Below are 16678 nucleotides of genomic sequence, written 5' to 3'. Positions count from 1 at the left end.
TGTAAAAAAAAAATCACCAACAATGAAATTATATTTTGATAGACAATACGACCTTACATTGTGCGATGTGTCATGGTATCACTGTATCGCGGTGCGCGGTGACCCGACAGACGATCAGCCCAGTGTTGGGCCATAGGGACTCTGCATGGCCGTGAGGACTTTGCAGCGATGAAACACGTGTGTGAGTGGGTACCATCTACATGCAATACCCGATCGACTTGTAGCCGTGGAGTGATGAACCCCTGCTTCCTGGCTGTAGGTGCTGATTCTGAGGAACCATGGGTTGGTGGCACTGGGGGAAACGGTGGAGGAGGCTTTTCACTACCTATACAACCTCGTGATGGCCTGCGAGGTCCAGGTGAGTGTGCGAGATACGCAAGGCCGGGGCCGGGTTTGTGAGACCCCCACCCACCGAGTGCGCGAGCGTGCCGGGCCTACGGCCGGTGTTGCATCTGGACACGCTGTGGCCCCACGCAGCCAATGCGTGCCCCCACCAAGACTCAGCGGTTCACTCCCCCGTGCCCCCCACCCCTTTTTCCTCCGACAGGTGCGCACACTGGCCAGTGCCGGAAGCGTCGACAACGTGATCTTGCTCGATGAGGAGAAGCTGCGGGCGCGTACGCAAGGGATCGTCACTCACGGCAACGTGAACATGGCTGGTTTGCATACGTGGGGCGTCGGGGAGCAGGAGCTGGAGGCATTGATGCGCATGATGGACAGCATGGTGAGTCCCGAGGACGAGGGCAAGCGGAGCGAAGGAAGCAACAGTGGATGACCTAAACTAGATTTTAGAGAACAAATAATCCCACAATGCAATCTACTAGCAACATTTTATCATGTTACTCATATAATTAAGGCCCCTTGGTATTAGGTGCAGTCTCCAACTCTTAGAAATCTATATCCCTGGCTTCTGTCTTTTTTTGAGGAAGAAGGGCCATTGGCTGATGTGCCATTGCCCGATATGTGTCCATGGTGTCAATTGATCAAACATGTAATGGCACTCATCCATAACTTAGATTTATACTGCACTTAAAACTGAAACATCCATTTGTGCCAATGTGTGTCCTCTTCATAAGCAGAATTGTTTTCTGTGTGAGATGAAGTTCGCAGTGCGGATCAAAATGTGCAATCGATCGTGCGGATTTGTTTACATAGTACATAGGGGACAGAACGTCTGGGCTGATATGGCGCTGTGTGTCTGCTTGTGTATGTGTGCGCATGTGCAGGGCTACCGTACAGGTTACGCGTACAGAAATCCCGTAATGAGGGAGCGCCCGCGCCAGCGCGGCGAGGTGGAAATCCCAGCCACCTCGTTTGGGCTCGATGATGACTCTATGGTGCACTCGCCGCTCAAGTTTCTGGCCGCGCGGCAGCAGCGCGACAAGACTCGCTGGCTGAACTCGCCCAATGCCTACATGCGCGTGGAGGTCACGCAGGACCAGCGCAACGGAGCGGGCGCCCCCAAGACTAAGGTGTGGGCGCCCAACACACACCGAACCCCCGCGCTGGCGTCCTCCCTCTCCTCCGGTGTCTGCGTGCCCAGCTGTATCACAAACTGCTTGGTCTGTTCCTCTCTACAACTTGTTACACTTTGCTTGTGCTACTAGTGCTTCTGCTGATGCTGGTCCGTCTTGGTGGTGTCACTGTGAGCTTGGCCGCTGGTAGAGTGGAGGCACGGGGTGAAGGGACGGGCTCCATGTCTGAGAGGAAGATTACATTGCTTGGTGCGCTCATCCATAATATAAGCGCCGTCTTGGCTGCCAGTGCCAATTGTTTTCGTCAAATCGGCGCTGTCACATCGTGTCCTGTCCTTAATCCTGGAGCTAATCTTAACCATAGCCCTAACCCTAACACTAACGTTATCCCCATATTCTAACCTGAACTCTAACCCAAGCCAGCGAAAGCCCTCTTGGTCACCCCCCCCCCCCCTCAGCCTGGAGTGAGGCGAGTTTTTGCTCCCGTGTCTAATTCCCTCGTTGGTAACGAGAACATATTTTAATGTTTATGACGGTTTGTGCCCTCGCCACTGCTGAATGGAACTCTTTTTTAAACTTGACCCAACTCATCGGGATGACCCCCGCCCCACCGTACGATGCCATCGGATCGGGGTAGCGGCTCGGCCTTGCCTTCTCTCCACCGGCGGTGCCGTGAATACGCCGCTTGGCTTTGCCGTCTTGTGACCCCGAGAGTGACTGCAAGTGAGGGTTATTTTGCCAGCTGCATGCCCGCACGCTCATTTTGCCCTCCGTGCACCCTGGGGTATATTTTTGTTTCATTGTTTCAGTTTCTTTTTAATGAGTGTATTGTAAAACTTGCATGTCATAATTTCTCTATTAAGATACTGCGGTCTCGTATTTCTATTCTGGTTTAGGTGTGGGGGCTTCGGGCATGTACAGCGAGCCCTCGTGAGAAGGAAAATGGAAGAACCTGCATCTTTGGTCAATCTTTGTGTTTCACTTCTGTGTTTTTATGTTTTGTTTTCTGTTATGTTTGCATTGTTCCGTTTACCCTTGCTCGTGCCCTAGTGTATGTGGTCGTGGCGGTGTCCCGCATGTGGGGGGGGGGGGGGGGTCCGTGTTCCCACCCGTGCAGGCAACTCCCCTCCCACTCTCTTCCTCTGTGCTCTCCGTCCATCTCTACTTCCTCTTTCCCTCCCTCTTCCCAACATCTTTCTCCTCTCACTGCCTCTTGCTCCCTCTCCTGCTATCGCCACCTTTCTCTCTCCCCCTCTCACGACTTCTTTCACTTTCTCTTTCTCACACCCTCTCCTCTGGCTACTTATGCGTCACTCTTCCTGTTGCCTCTCCCCCCTCGTGCCCTCACATGGGCCTGGGGCCCCGCTAGACTTGCAGTGTTTGAATAGGCAAAGGCTCTTACTGCACTGTTTTATTCACACGGCCTGGCTGGCCTGGCTGACCTGGCTGACCCACTTGTTAGAAAAAAATCGGGCAGAGATAACCACCGCACGCACGGGCCCGAGCACGTGGCCAGGGGGGCGAGGGCAGGGCCTGCACGCGTGGGCGGGGCCGAGGGGGGGGGCGGGGTTGCATGGTGGCCGTGTTGCCCCCCGCCTCTTCCCTGCATGGGTGTCGCTGTGCTCGTTATTACCGTCGGTGCAGTTCGCCGACGTCCGATGATGCGTTGCTGTGCTGCTGTGCCGCGTGTTCTAACGCGCGCCGTGTTTTGCAGGTGCTCGAAGCCGTTTAAGTAGTGGGGACGTCGTCTCGGGGCGCTGTAATGCGCGCTCAGCGGCACGATAGGCGTTGTGCCTCTGACCGGACACTGCGAGCCCAAGCTATATTCAGTATTCACATAAAATGCAGCATGACAATCATAATATCTATACCACTTCAGTTTTTTTTGTTATTATCTTTCATTTATGTGCATGCTTGCTAAAAGCAACGATGGCTCGAGATTGTAATCCTGTAATAGCTTCCTTCTCGCCTGTTGCTTTGTATTTTGAAATTATCGAAATAATTGGCAAGTCATCACCAGACAGAGTCGGCCCTCATGGCTGCTGGTGGAGCGAGGTTTAAGTTCGTTCCATGCAGGGTTGGCCGGTAAGCACGAGGCATGCAGGATGCACGGCGGTGGGGCCCACGCCCCCCTTGGCACGCACGGCACGCTGTTTTGTGTGCGCAGTAATGCTCACCTCAGCCGCCCCCCTGGCTGCCGCACAGTGGCTCAAGGCGGAAGATCCACCCAAGGGCGCTGGGGGGGGCGGTGCCCCCCTCAAGGTTGAAGACAGCAACATGTTTGTGCCTCTTGGCACCGACCCACGGGAGGTGCTGGAGACACGCAACAAGGTATGCCATCTCTGTCACGTACACACGGACGTGTGCCTGTGTGCGTATGCCAGTGTACCTGCGTGCATATACGCAGGTGATGCATTTACTAGTCATTTTGGTAAGTGTAACCCATAGCCGAGTGACATCACCGCTAAGTGGTGAATGGTGGTTGTTGTATGCTTGTTTATGTGAATTTGTGTTTTGTGTGCGAGTGTGTACGACAGTCAGTGAATATTCCAGCAGTCCTGCACGCATGTGCACTCCGTGACATCTTTGTTTGCAAAGCCAGTTTGGGTGAAGCGTTGTGTCCCTCTGTTTTTCCCACACCCAACGTTGAACATCTCCCACCTCCCACACTGGGCATCCCCCCCACCCCATGCCGGTGCACGTGTATACAGATCCGTGAGCACTACCGGCACGACGTGAAGACAGCAGGGCCACAGTCCCAGCTCCTGTGTGGTGCCGTCATCGAGCGACCCCAGGGCCAGGTCAGGCGCTGGCTTGCGGTTTCTTGAATGCGTGATGCCACGTTCACACTGCTCGCGTGTGATCACGATGGGGGGGGGGGGGTTGTTGCTGATGGTGCTTTGTTGCGTGCAGGAGGTGCTGGCGGCATCGAAGGCCATCATCGTTAAGGAGTTTCAAACTGACGTGAAGCTGACGGCGCCGCCAAACCCCTTCCGCAAGTCGTGCGAGCGCGAGATCGAGGAGTACCGGCGGGAGGTGGAAAGCAAGCAGCAACCTGGCGGCGCAGGTTGAAAACCCATTATCTCCATTGCTATGGCCACTCGGTTATTTAGGCACATGGATGACAAAAGCACGTAGAGGTGCATGCTGAGAATGACACTGAGACTCGTTGCAATGCCTCGATCAGAAAAAAACACGTTAGACACATGGTAATCGCCGTTAAAAAAGAGTGTGTTGGGCAGGATGCACCGTGAGCAAGAATGGTAGCAAAAATGAATGACGGAGTGATAGCTAAATGAGGGAAACGCAGCTCTAAAGGACGTACTTCACAGATGGAGTGATCAAATCAGTTCCTGTGTCGGAGCTGGATGGATTTTTACGTCGCGGGATTGTGAGGGGGGTGGCTTGGGGAGATCCTTATCCAGCAGTGGATTATAGCCGATGATGAATAAATAAAACCTTGCATATCTGGCGTTCTAACTGTGTGACAGTCACGTGTAAAAGCATTCGTTAAATAAATAGCCGATGATGGCAGAACTAACGCATCACTTGTTGGCCCCGTGTGACGTGTCGCCTGGCAGACTTGAACGAGAGGCACGAGGAGCAAGGGGAGGAGAAGGCCCCGGTGCTGCCGGCCACGCCTCCAAAGCAGGCCGACGGTACCACATGCACGCCCACACGCCTTGCTACCGCGCACACCTTTGTAGTGCACACCCTCAATCCAACAAATACCCAACGCATACCGCGACATGCATCCAACATGCGTGTACACGGCTTGCCTGTGACATGCAAAATTCTCGCTCGTCACTGACCATTCTCAAAAGTGCACAATCTAATTGCAGACAACGCATTTGATAGGGACGGTTGTGATGTGTTGTGCCAGTGATGTGTGAAGCTCTTTGTTTGATGTGTTGATTCATCACAAGGGCCCCCAGATTTTGTCATTGGCACTGATGGAAAAAAAATGTCGATTGCGAATTTCCCAAAAATCTGGGGCCCCACACATACTCCTGAGTCGTCATTATTGTTGTTTGAACATCGCTGGTTCAAGATGTTGTTTGTTATTCAACACCTCAGGATCGGTGTGCACCTTACTAAAGCATGTGTGTATACTTGTGACGGTGGTGGCATGCTTGTGATGGCGGTGATGTGAGCGTACTCAAACTGACCTCTGATGTGCCCCCCCATGCTTGTCTTGTCTTCCCTCCAACCGCCATCCTTTTGCTTGCGTTGCTACTCGCACTCAGGAGCACAGCCCAGTAGGGAGTTCTTGTTGGAGTAGTAAGTATGGCGCGTGCCACTTGTTACTCTCAAAAGATGTGTCTCGTTCAGTGGCTAATCTATGGCCCGGGGAGGGCAAAGCAACCCTCCCCTCTCCTTTTACCTGGGGCCGCCCACGGTGAAGCGAGATGTGACAATGGCACCGTCGCCGAATAGAATCCACGTGTGTGTGTCCCCCCCCCGTGCGTGGATTGGCCACGGGACCTCCCTCGCAGAGCAGTGCCCTGTCACGTGATTTGCCAGCATTTGCGGCACACGCTACAGGGGGGTTCGTGCCCCCCCATCTCACTGAGCTGTAAAATCAATACAAATCTTGGGCGATGGTGGCACTCAAATGAAGGCCGAGCAGAAATTTGACTTGAAATTTACATTCCTGTGTGATCTTGGGATATCCAACCCAGGTTTCCTTGAAACCATTTTACATTTCCCAACAAAATCCGGCAAGAGGTGTGATCAAACTGTTTTGAGAACAAAATGCAAAGGTGCATTTACCTGGGATCTCCGGGTATAAATATATTGTGATAACAAGACTGTGATTGAATCGTAAAATGCGCGTTGACAGTAATATCACGTTCTCAAAACTCTCCCGATTGCCCCTTGTGCCAGAGGCTCGAGGCATTCGAACAGAGATGGTAATTGCGTGCGCTGCCCATGCAGGTCAAGACAAACCTTCCGAGGCGTGGGAGCCCAACGCTGCCCAGGCCCCTGGAGACTCCCAACCCCAGCCCCAGCAACAGCTCCAGCCCCAGCTCCATCCCAAGCCTCACACCCTGCCAAAGCCACAGCCAGCTCACAGCGACACCCAGGCGCACTCCCTCACTCTGCCCTCGGCGGCCACGTCGCCTGCTGCCCAGCACGATGAGGCCACCGACGAGGAGGCGCTGTCGAAACGCTTGAGCAGCGTTTCGGTCGAGGGGGGTGGTGCCTCCAGCCCTGGCGAGGAGGCCTCCCCTGAGGCCTCCCCGGCCAAGTCGCCCTCCAAGAAGAAGAAGAAGTTCCGCACGCCCTCCTTTCTTGCCAAGATGAACAAGAAGAAGGAGAAGGCCGAGGCCTGAGGTGTGAGTGTGTCGGCCTGTGAGGGAGGCGATGTTCACGGGGCTCGTGCCCCACGGGGCTCGTGCCCCACGGCCGGGCGCCGCCTCCCAGGGTGGAAGCATCATCGCATCGCTCTGCGCTTCTTTTAAAACTGCAGTTCGCGACAACGCTCACGTTAACTCATGTTTTTGTACTGTACCTAGAGAAACTCATTGTTATGCTTACGTTTTACTTAATCCTGATAACTGGCAATTTTAAGCTGTGACAAAAACATTAGGTATTTATAGCGAAAGGCAGTGTTAGAGCCTTGAGTAGTGTGTAGTGACGTGTAGCTGTGCGTCTGTGTAGTGTGATTGCGCTTTCGTGGTTTTAACTCTGCTGCATGGCAGCGCTCGGTCTGGTGGGGCAGCTCCAGAGCCACAAGACCCCTCATCCGCATGGAATGGCAACGGTGAGAGGGATCCGGTGCTGTCCCCCTGTGCCAGCCTTCTCGGCTGGTGCGGTAACGAGTGAGTGGCCCGGGCATGGAGGCGCCCCGAGCAGGCCAAATTAAACAACTCAATTCTGCAGCCCCTGTCGTAGTAGCCTAAAAGAAGCCATCTCATGTCAAGTTATTTTTGATTTTTATTCTCTTAATTTTAAATTTGTATTACTATCTAGGATAGATGAATTTTTAACAATATTAAAAAATGCTGCTTATTTAGCAACGCGTAACATTACTGCAAAATCCGTTGTACGACTTTTAACATCGAGACTGGCCATTCACAGCTGAACCTCACCCGGGGTGTGAATTTAATGGCCAGGAGAGTGTTCACGTTGGCCACTAGGATTTCTGTGCAGTGTAGAGCAGCGAGGAGGGCAGCAATGGCTGCTGTAGCAGCGGGGAGCGTAGGGTGGAGTTCGTTGCGTTCTGAGCCGAAAAAAAGCATTTGCCCTCTCATTGTTGGATTTGCCACTCAGTACAGCACAGCTGTGCTTGCACTTGTGTAGTAACAGAGTTGTTGATAGACAGGCTTGTGTTGTCACCCGTCTGTACAGCCCTGTCATGTGCACAGGTTATACCAGCGCTGCTTAGCCTGCAGTGCAAAATACTGCTTCTCTGAAACATTATGCAGCAGTTCTAACCTCATCCCTAATATCAACCCTATCCTGTTTGTGTGTATGGGTACACCACAGTCATTAGCATACACGAGTTGCGATTGCCTGACACTATATTCTGAAGGGCGTTTTTTCACGAGGACATCGTGTATGTACAGCTGCACTTGACCCTGCAGGCGTCTCACGACCCGGTGGCAGAGAAACCGTGGCACATGCTGGGCGCTGTGAAGTCGTGCTGCTGAGGAATTGCTCCTGAAGGGGCAATCTTCTCCGTCCATGGGAACAGCAATCCCATTGGACCGGATCCCACAGTTCCAGGGATTCTTAGGGTTACAGTCCCACAATGGTCATGTGACTCAAGGACCACTGCTATGCCTGGTAGAAGGCCCAAGTACCTGGAGTCTTCCTGCCTTTGGCCACATGCAGCTCTTGGTATACTCAAATATGCATTTCGTTGAGACTGGAATGGTTTTTAAACCTGGTTTTAATTAAGAGTGAAATAAACAAGTGTGTTTTAGAATATCCAAGTTGTCAGCACAGGCTGTCTCTTCGCTCAGTCGAGGACTGACCAGTACATTCATCTCCATAGCACTAATGCCATTGTTTCATTACGTAGCTCATTGATAGTACATATAAAAAAGCAAGTATTAACTTGTAACAGCTTATACTTGTATTAAATAAACAAAATAAAATGTACTGCATGTATGGTAATCGCTACTGAGCTCGGTGCCAGTCGTGCTCACTTATGGAAGAGTATTTACTGAATCTGCTGCTCTGACGGGATGCCATCTCAGAGGCGCCACGGTATCGTTACATAAAAAAGTTACTGCACTTATAATTCAACTGTAGCAAAGGCACGACACAACACTGCCGTGGGCCAGGACTACCAGCTGCAGCCCCTCCGTCCTGCTCCATTTACTACTTGGATTCTGTTTTTTTTTTAAAGGCTTCAGATCATGTTGTGGTACAGCTGTGTCACCACAGGAGTGTGTGCGTGTGTTGTGCAAGTCTGTGGCAGATGTGGGTGGTAGCGTCTTCAGTTGGATTTCTTGGCAGAAGAGTGCAGGCCACGCAGCAGCAGCACAGGGAGGAGAAAGAGGAACGCTCCGGTGGTGAAGCACACACGTGCGCCCGTGCCCCAAAAAGCTGCAAACACGCGCACAGCCACACACGAGAAGCTGGAACTGGAACACAGCATCACGGGCACCACGCACCGCCCCATGACACAGATCACTGTGTTGTCGCCGCTGCACGCCATCTCTGACTGTCGGTAGCCATGTGTGGAATGCGGAGCGCTTTGGACAGCGAGGTGTGATCGTGTGCAAGTCTCACCCGAGGCAGCAAGTACAGGGCCCAGGGCTCTGGCGAGGGAGCCCAGGCTGCGCAGAATGCCCATGAGCACCCCCTTCTGGCTGGGAGAGCCTGCACACGCATAGCAGCCAAACGCAAAACCACTCGTCCCTGTGTGTCACGTGGCAGAGCAGGCGTGGCATGTCCCGTCTGTGCGTGTGTTCGGCTCACCGTAGGAAGCAACAGCAGTGGTGAGGCAGGGCACAACAGTGGCCGAGGCTGGAAGACAGCACACACGGGGAGATGATACCACACAGTGAGACTTGGGAGACATGCATGAGAGTTCCAACCCTGGGTAGAACAGTTGTTTGTAGGTGCACTTGGGTGTGGGGTCCTGGAAGTGGTGGTGCAATTCACCATGGCGATTTGGTGAATTCTAGATTAATTTTTTTACATCAAGGTGATGGGAGTAGCTGCAGGCCATGTGAACCCATTATACCACACACACATCTATAAACATGGATTCTTGCACGATTCCATGAATGCATCGTGAGCTTAAGCCAGGAGTTGGCAACCTGCGGCTCCGGAACCGCATGTGGCTCTTTACAGACTGCTTCAGAACATAATGTATGTGTGTACGTATGTACATATTCACATGCATTGCGGCTCTTCAAATATTGAGTTTTGTACTGAATTTGAAAAAAATTGCTGCTCTTATTTTGGTTGCTGACCCCTGGCTTAAGTGATATGGATTATCAGGTTCCTCGCTTCTGATAATGGTGCAATTGTAATGCTGAGTATATCATTGTCAGGGTGGGACACGGACTGGCGTACACAGCTGTGCGGTCTCACCAAATGCATAGAGCAGCAGCCCGACGTAGAGCACGGGCAGCGTGGGGGCCCAGCCAATCAAGATGAATGCCGGGATGAGCAGCAGCAGCGCCTGAAGCAGATGGGGAGGAGCGTTAAAAAAAAAAAAAGCAGTTGGTGAGTGACGCGCCATGGGAACATGTGTGCGGTCGCATAAACACTCACCCTCTGCACTACGACCATCTCTCTCCCCGGGGGAAGTCTTCGCACGTATCCTCCCTGGATGATCACCATGGCAACTCCAACCGCAAACAGCATCTTGCCCTGCTGCATGCTGGGAGAAAACAACATCCCACCGGCTGCTCTGGCCTCCTGCTGGGCAGTGATGGATGTGCGTGCGTTTGGTCAGTCCATTTTAAGTAGGCACTAGGCCGTTGAGACTACAATACAATCACAACATTGGAGAATAAATGTGAAGTTGTCATTGTAAGGAAATGAAGCCGACTGCAGGAAATTAACACGAAGGTAATAAACGGTACACTGAGATAGAAACAGGCGTGTGGGTGAGTGCGGGAGGTCGTACGGCAGTGGGTGAGTGTCGGTACCGTGTGAAGTTGAAGCGTGTGTGCGTCAGGAAGCCGAGATTATACTCGAGCCCTGAGTACAGGAAGATATACAGGAAGTAGATGATCCCAAGCCTCCGCAGCGACACCACATCTGGAAAGAATCGGCACCACGTTAGTTCATTAGGAGCAATTTAAATGATGAATGCTGGCAAAAATCCGCATGGAACGTTCGGCGAAATTCAGAACTGCCTTATGATCTGCCATGTGATCTGCGAATCCAATAAGAGGCAGAGAAAGGGCTTTGGAAGGGGGGGGCGGGCATTGTGCCAACGGAGGCTGCGTCTTACCTTTGTGGGGGGCTTCTCTGCCGGTCTCCTGCACGGCCGAGAAGCGGAAGAGAGCGACGGGGTTGAAGAGATGAGAGCTGCCCTTGATCCCCGACAGCACAGATGGGACCTAGGGGTCACAGGCAGGAGCGGGCTAAGAATGTCTCGGCATACGCACACGATGTTCTCAAGATATTGTTTATTCGATATATCTTCATATAACCCAGGTTGCCTTGGCAAAATTATTATTCCACTTGGTTGCCCAGAAAAGCCTTGGTCTTGACTTATTTTTTAGACGGTCATGTTTTTGCAGTAGGGGCAATGATTTCTTTGATTTCCAATTAATTCATTTGAGATTTATGATTGTTTATTGGGAGCATGCCACCTGCACAGTGGCCAATTTTGAAGAGAGGCAATGTGCTTTAACGGGTTAATTTTATCTGGTTAAATAAAGAAGACTGACGGCATGAGATGCTCGGTGAGGGAAGCGAGTTTGGATGGATGAGAGTGGCGAAAGCCTGTGACTGCCGACTGCTTCATAAGCCACTTTGTTGAGCTATCATTTGTGGCCAGGTTGCTTCTTTGCCTGGTAGGATGGGGATGGTTTAGTTTTATTTGTGTTTTTGGGCGATTTTTTTGCCTTTTCCTGTACCCTGCTCGACTATCGTATTTTTATATTGTAACGTACTTACCCGCCCCTACTGGACATGTGAAAAAAAGCTTTATAGCTCATCGAATTCCTCCAGTATAAATACATATTCTGATTCATCACCCGACCACCAACCGATTCCTGCCCATATCACTCGCGGGAGCTGCCTTGCAGGGATCAAACAAGTACTCCCCCTACTGATTCTATCGCCATTATTGAACTCAAGCATATATTATTTTACGACCTGTTTTTTACATTTTCATTGAATTCCTTTTTTATGTAAATGTGTACCGTTTTGTTTGCTATATTTGCCTAAATGTAACGCTGCCTCACACCATCGCCATTCCTCACAGTCCTCTGATGCCATAATTGATGTAACTCCTTCAAGTGAACTTATATCCTTTTAGGCACATTCCATCACCAGTCTTGTCCATCAGCAATCATCTTTTCTAGAGGTGTTTCCTGCCTAAACCCAATCACTTCCTTAACAGTCAACAAGATATGTTTCAAATGCATCTTGTTCCACGTGTTCCTTTTGCTGTCGCTCATCATTTTTTATCAATATACCTTCAATATTTGCTTTTGACATACTATTCGGCTAATTTATTTTCTTTCCACGTGACTTTACCGAAAGAACTAAAGAGAATTCCTGCAGTCACGAAAGCTTCAAATCAAGTTTGAACCACCTCTACGGGGAGGATGTAAGTTGTTTTCTCTCTGTGTCTCTGTTTGTCAAATTTCACACTTAACTTCAAATTTAGCAATCTTTGGAGACCGTAATCAACCAGGCTATGCGTTAACTGTGTGTTAGCTGACTCTCTGTGTAGCATTGCATTACATTTCCCAAAAAAAAAATTGTTTTCTCAAACTATTTCTCTAAAATTTACCAGGCTCTCATAGAGCCATTCGTTCTTCTTTCCCTCGGTCGCTTCGGGGTGGATTAATTGACATGCTAATTTCTCTGCTCCAGCAGCTGCCCTAGCAGACCCACCTCTCTCTCTGCCCCCCCCCCCTCTCTATTTAAGGCCTCGACACAGAGGCATTGGGTCTCTGTGTGTCTATGTTGTGTGTCTCTGTGTGTCTGTCTTGTCTCTCTCTGCTTGTGTGTCTCCATGTCTGTGTTTTGTCTCTCTCTCAAATTTAGTTATACCTGATAACAGTTGCTTGTGTTGCAATCGAAACGTCGTACTCTATTATTTTATTTATTTTCTTTATACGTGACTTTACCGAAAGAACCAAATAGTAATTCCTGCAGTCACTAAAGCTTCAAATCAAGTTTTTATTCAGCTGCGTCTTGCAGTTATGTCCTTCCGGCAATATTCCTTCAGCAAATTTGTTCTGCATTAATTGTTTTTGCTATTATTTATCTTCAGGACGAAGTCTTGCAGCCAAGTCATGACAGCCATTTAATATATTTTATTTGAGGGTTTTCAATCTATTCTTTAATATCAATAAATTATCCTAACTCACGAACTACATATTTGATAACTGTTTTGTTTTTTGTCTGTAATTATCAGTCTCCTCTCTGGCTTAACCTGACATGTGACTTACATCTCACCAGCCTGTGATCACTTCCTGTGTTTACATTTCTGAGGACAGAGACATATCTGACAAACTGGGGGTTGTCTGTGAGAAGCCAATTTCATGTCTAATTTCACCATTTAGGACTCTACATGTCCATTTTTTGCCTACTTATGTTTGAGAGGTCCTCATTTGCATATCAGTTACATAAGTGGTAAATAATTGAGTGTAAGAATGCATTTTAACCAATGCATCGATGCATGGTTACATGCCTAATGCCTTCACAGTTTGCTAATTTGTCTTTTTTAGGACTTGGGAGCTGGGTGCGACCATTCTGGGCATATGACTGCCTAGTCCTATCTATTCTTGAGACCATGCAATGCTTCCCTCCTGCAGCATTGCCACTGGTGGACACATTGTGACCGGGAAGGATGTCCTTTCTCCATCGTCCCTTCCTCTCTCCAAACCTCCCATCGTCCCTGCTCCCTACCACTTACCCTCCGAGCGGGCGGCAGGGTTTCGGGCAGGAGCAGCGCCAAGAAGACAATGTCACTGGCGGCGAAGACAGCAGCGAGCAGCGCCGGCATAAAGAAAAGGGCACCGTGACTGCCTGTGCCTGCCAACGCAGCCCCCAGCGGCGGCCCGAACATGAAGCCAATAGAGAAGGCAGCGCCCACGAAAGCCTGTGCACACGTAAACACACGCACATGGGTACCAAGAGGGGCTCCTGCACTGTCCTCCAATGGCCTGCCCTGTCCGGCTGCCCTTTGTTACCATTCCCTTGCTGCGCTTGTGCAGGGGCAGGTCAGCAATGATAGCCGTGCTCAAGCTGATGTTGGCCTTGCTGGCACCGCCCAGGGCACGCGACACCAGGAAGAGGCCGAAGCTGTGAGACACGGCCCAGATGCCGTAAGATATCAGGATTCCCACCTGTACGTATACACACACAACAGCCGCCAATCGTCACTCAGTGATGGTGATGTTGACAGTGCTTGTGCCAGGTTAGATACACTGAGATAATGTGAAGTTTTGAAGTCGTAGATGCACACACCCACACGTGTACGCACGGGCATACTTGAACACTCCACTGCCTATGGTTACAGTTAAAAATTAACCAGACTATATCCAATCGCATGGCATCTCTGTGCATAGTAGCACAAGTTACATTTCATAATAATAGCCGTTTTAATCAGGAAATTCTCAATGAAACTCAACTCCTTTTAGGAAGATGATGCTATTTTGGTTTGTTTGGCCAATCGACTCCTGCTGGGCAAGGTTTATCAGTACATGGCAAAGGTCAAAGTGTTAACTCAACAAAGCAGACTCCCGGCTAAGTCATGCCAACCTATCTTCAAAATCTTTTGATAAAGACTTCTAAATGTTTACTCATCGCGCTGAGCAACATTAATCGTGTTTGAGACAGCACCATGGAGAGCAGCATCATGGAACGCCGCCCATAGCGGTCGGAGGCTGCTCCAAACAGGGGGCTCGACACGAACTGCAGCAGTGAGAAGAGGGACCCAATTAGCCCTGGCGACACAAACGAGGACAGTCAGGTGGTGCTAGTGTGGTCATGCCAAATACAGAGGGCAAGTGTGGAATCGTAGAGATGGCTTCCGGCCGTGAACGTGGGTGTCTGCGCACTCACCGCCGAACAGCACGCTGTTGTGGCGTTCGTGCTCAGGAATCCCAACAGCATCGGCAAACCAGTCAACTCCTTCCTGCAGTATCTGGTGCAACCCTCCCTGGCGCGACGCAACCCACAGGCAGAGTGAGGGCACGGGCTGGGCGAGGGTACAGTATTGCAAGTGCCAAAAGGTGCAGAAGGGGCAGGGCATGCGCACCTGTCGGTTGAAAGGGTTAAAGGTGTGGTGGGCGCGGTTACCTGCTCTACACTTCCGTAGTGGTCGAGCAGGGAGGGCAGCAGGGGCAGGATGAGCGTGAAGCCCAGAAGGTCGATAATGAGGGCCACAAATACTACGGTGATAACTCGGTCAGCCCAGCGATCCTCCACGTTCCCCTTCATCCTGACCGGCGGGTACACGCACAGACAGCAACGAGGACGGCTCTCTCACCCTCCTCGCCCGCCAATGTCAATAAATATCACTGGCGCATGGGACCGGTGTCCCCTTGTCAACCAGCTCAAGCCCCCTCGAATGTTACAATCACTGACGCTCGCTAATGCGAGTGCGGGCTCGCTTCCCCGAGCCGGCACCAAGGGCTCTCTCGGAGTCGAGGCGCGGCAGAGCAAACACATTGAGACTTGACGAGTCACGCCCGTGCCTGGACCAAGGGCGGCCTCTGTGCAAACACAGATTTCCTGGTTGCTTCACCCCGTTCTAAACTAAAAAAAAATATTTTTCTTTGACCAGGTAAGGTCCACTGAGTTGTGTAGCTCTTTTTCAGAAGCGACCTGGCCACAAATTATAGCTCAACGAAGTGGCTTATCATGTGTAACTTTATAGCAGCCAGATACTCGAAACGCGTGTTGATTCTAAACGTGTGATATTGATTACAAGCGTGGAGGAAAAAAAACGGAGGACGCGGAGAAAAAAAATCCACACGACCACAGAGAGAGACATGCAAACTCCAAATATACAACAGGCGTCAGGGGCGGGATCGAACCCACAACCTCCTGTATACCAGGCGAAGTAGTTAACATCTTCTAGCCACCGTGGGCTTAATTAAACTTTGCTCTGCGGGAAATGTATTGTTCTGTCGAATCCTGCCTCGCACAGCGGTCAAGAGTGGAGACTGAACGCTCGGCCACATGGACCCCACACCGGTGACGGCGTAGCAGAGTGGACATGGGGCAGCAGAGTGGACCTGGGGCGGCAGAGTGGACCTGGGGAAGCTCAAGCCCCTCACCTCAACACAATCCATAATCACATTCAAATTCCTCACCTCAACCCTCGCCTCAATACAAGCCCTTACCCCAAACCACCCTCGCCTTAACTCCCTCACCTCAACCAAACCCTCACTCAGCCCGATCACCTCACCTCAAGCCTCGTGGCGACTACAAGTCTCGGTCCGTGCAGTTGTCGGCGGGGGGGAGGCCGGGATGGGAGTCTCCGCGCCGCGTCTCTTATCCTCGCCTCTGTCGCGGGTCGGCGCGCGCTACCCTGACCCCGGCTCCTATCGCGACGCCGGGGTCGGCAGGGTCCGGGGGAGCGGGTGGGGGTGGTGGTGGTGGGGGTGGTGCTGCCTTGATGTGTGGCGATCGCGGCGGAGACGGATGTAACGACAGTGGTGAGGAGCGACTGTGAAGTACCAGCGACAAATATTCGACGCGGAAGTTCCCTGCTTGGGTGAAACTCTGGAACCGCGAGCGCGAACAAACGACCCCCCCCCCCCCGGTGCCTTGGAGGGTCCCCAGGTTCCCCAGCCCCGCACAATCACCGAGGCAATTACAACTCGCAGCCAATCAGTGGCTCACAACAAAGCCGCCAATTACCTGGGCTTCTTGGCGTGACGCGCTGTGCGACTTGCCGACGGCTTCTCTCGAGCCCCGCACCCGTGCCGATTCCCTCCCCCTCTCCACCCCTCCCCTCGCCCCCCCTCCCCGCACCCCCACGTGCCGATCGCCGCACCCTCTCCCCGCACCCCCTCCCCTCCCCTCCCCCACAT

The 16678-nt window shown here is 51.6% G+C and overlaps 2 protein-coding genes across 11 annotated transcripts in view; one reads left to right on the top strand and one right to left on the bottom strand.

The window, feature by feature from the left end:
• Nucleotides 1–8585, top strand: part of ADD1 (adducin 1) — a 25766-nt gene extending 17181 nt beyond the window's left edge. For 6 of the 8 annotated variants that reach the window (XM_078599072.1, XM_078599075.1, XM_078599074.1 and 3 more), the window contains 8 exons: nucleotides 260–358; nucleotides 548–724; nucleotides 1227–1562; nucleotides 3681–3806; nucleotides 4187–4276; nucleotides 4389–4542; nucleotides 5057–5134; nucleotides 6414–8585. In XM_078599072.1, coding sequence (XP_078455198.1) covers nucleotides 260–358; nucleotides 548–724; nucleotides 1227–1562; nucleotides 3681–3806; nucleotides 4187–4276; nucleotides 4389–4542; nucleotides 5057–5134; nucleotides 6414–6811 — 1458 coding nt within the window. In that variant the 3' untranslated portion in view covers nucleotides 6812–8585. Of the gene's footprint in view, nucleotides 1–259; nucleotides 359–547; nucleotides 725–1226; nucleotides 1563–3680; nucleotides 3807–4186; nucleotides 4277–4388; nucleotides 4543–5056; nucleotides 5135–5722; nucleotides 5757–6413 lie in introns of all 8 variants that reach the window. The other 2 variants (XM_078599080.1, XM_078599077.1) reach the window with 2 other exon arrangements.
• LOC144721459 (major facilitator superfamily domain-containing protein 10-like) lies at nucleotides 8356–16590 on the bottom strand. Of its 3 annotated transcripts, XM_078599082.1 has the most exons (14): nucleotides 16506–16590; nucleotides 16051–16311; nucleotides 14937–15078; nucleotides 14700–14796; nucleotides 14478–14581; nucleotides 13826–13981; nucleotides 13549–13734; nucleotides 10903–11011; nucleotides 10595–10706; nucleotides 10215–10323; nucleotides 10032–10122; nucleotides 9411–9458; nucleotides 9222–9311; nucleotides 8356–9035 (listed from the first exon to the last, which is right to left on the bottom strand). In XM_078599082.1, the coding sequence occupies exons 3-14, from the start codon at nucleotides 15075–15077 to the stop codon at nucleotides 8926–8928; spliced, it is 1353 nt and encodes a 450-aa protein (XP_078455208.1). In that variant the 5' UTR covers nucleotide 15078; nucleotides 16051–16311; nucleotides 16506–16590; the 3' UTR covers nucleotides 8356–8925. The 3 variants fall into 3 exon arrangements, with proteins under 3 accessions (XP_078455208.1, XP_078455209.1, XP_078455207.1); XM_078599083.1 differs by lacking the exon at nucleotides 16051–16311 and having other exon boundaries at nucleotides 16506–16567; XM_078599081.1 differs by lacking the exon at nucleotides 16506–16590 and having other exon boundaries at nucleotides 16051–16444.
• Between the last annotated feature and the right edge of the window lie 88 nt (nucleotides 16591–16678).

This window comes from Lampetra planeri, chromosome 12 (assembly GCF_965212315.1).
Source record: "Lampetra planeri chromosome 12, kcLamPlan1.2.h2, whole genome shotgun sequence".
NCBI classification, from domain to species: Eukaryota; Metazoa; Chordata; class Hyperoartia; order Petromyzontiformes; family Petromyzontidae; genus Lampetra; species Lampetra planeri.
The sequence above is the reverse complement of the archived record's forward strand: the minus strand, read 5'-3'. Positions and strand labels throughout refer to the sequence as shown.

Bases quoted from the DNA above. Each gene is read 5' to 3' on its own strand.
- LOC144721459 (XM_078599082.1), bottom strand. From the start codon at position 15,077: ATGAAGGGGAACGTGGAGGATCGCTGGGCTGACCGAGTTATCACCGTA. The intron at 14,582-14,699 runs GTGAGTGCGCAG...TTGTGTCGCCAG, and splicing joins CAACAGCGTGCTGTTCGGCG to GGCTAATTGGGTCCCTCTTC. The intron at 9,036-9,221 runs GTGAGACTTGCA...GCGTGTTTGCAG, and splicing joins CCCTGTACTTGCTGCCTCGG to CTTTTTGGGGCACGGGCGCA.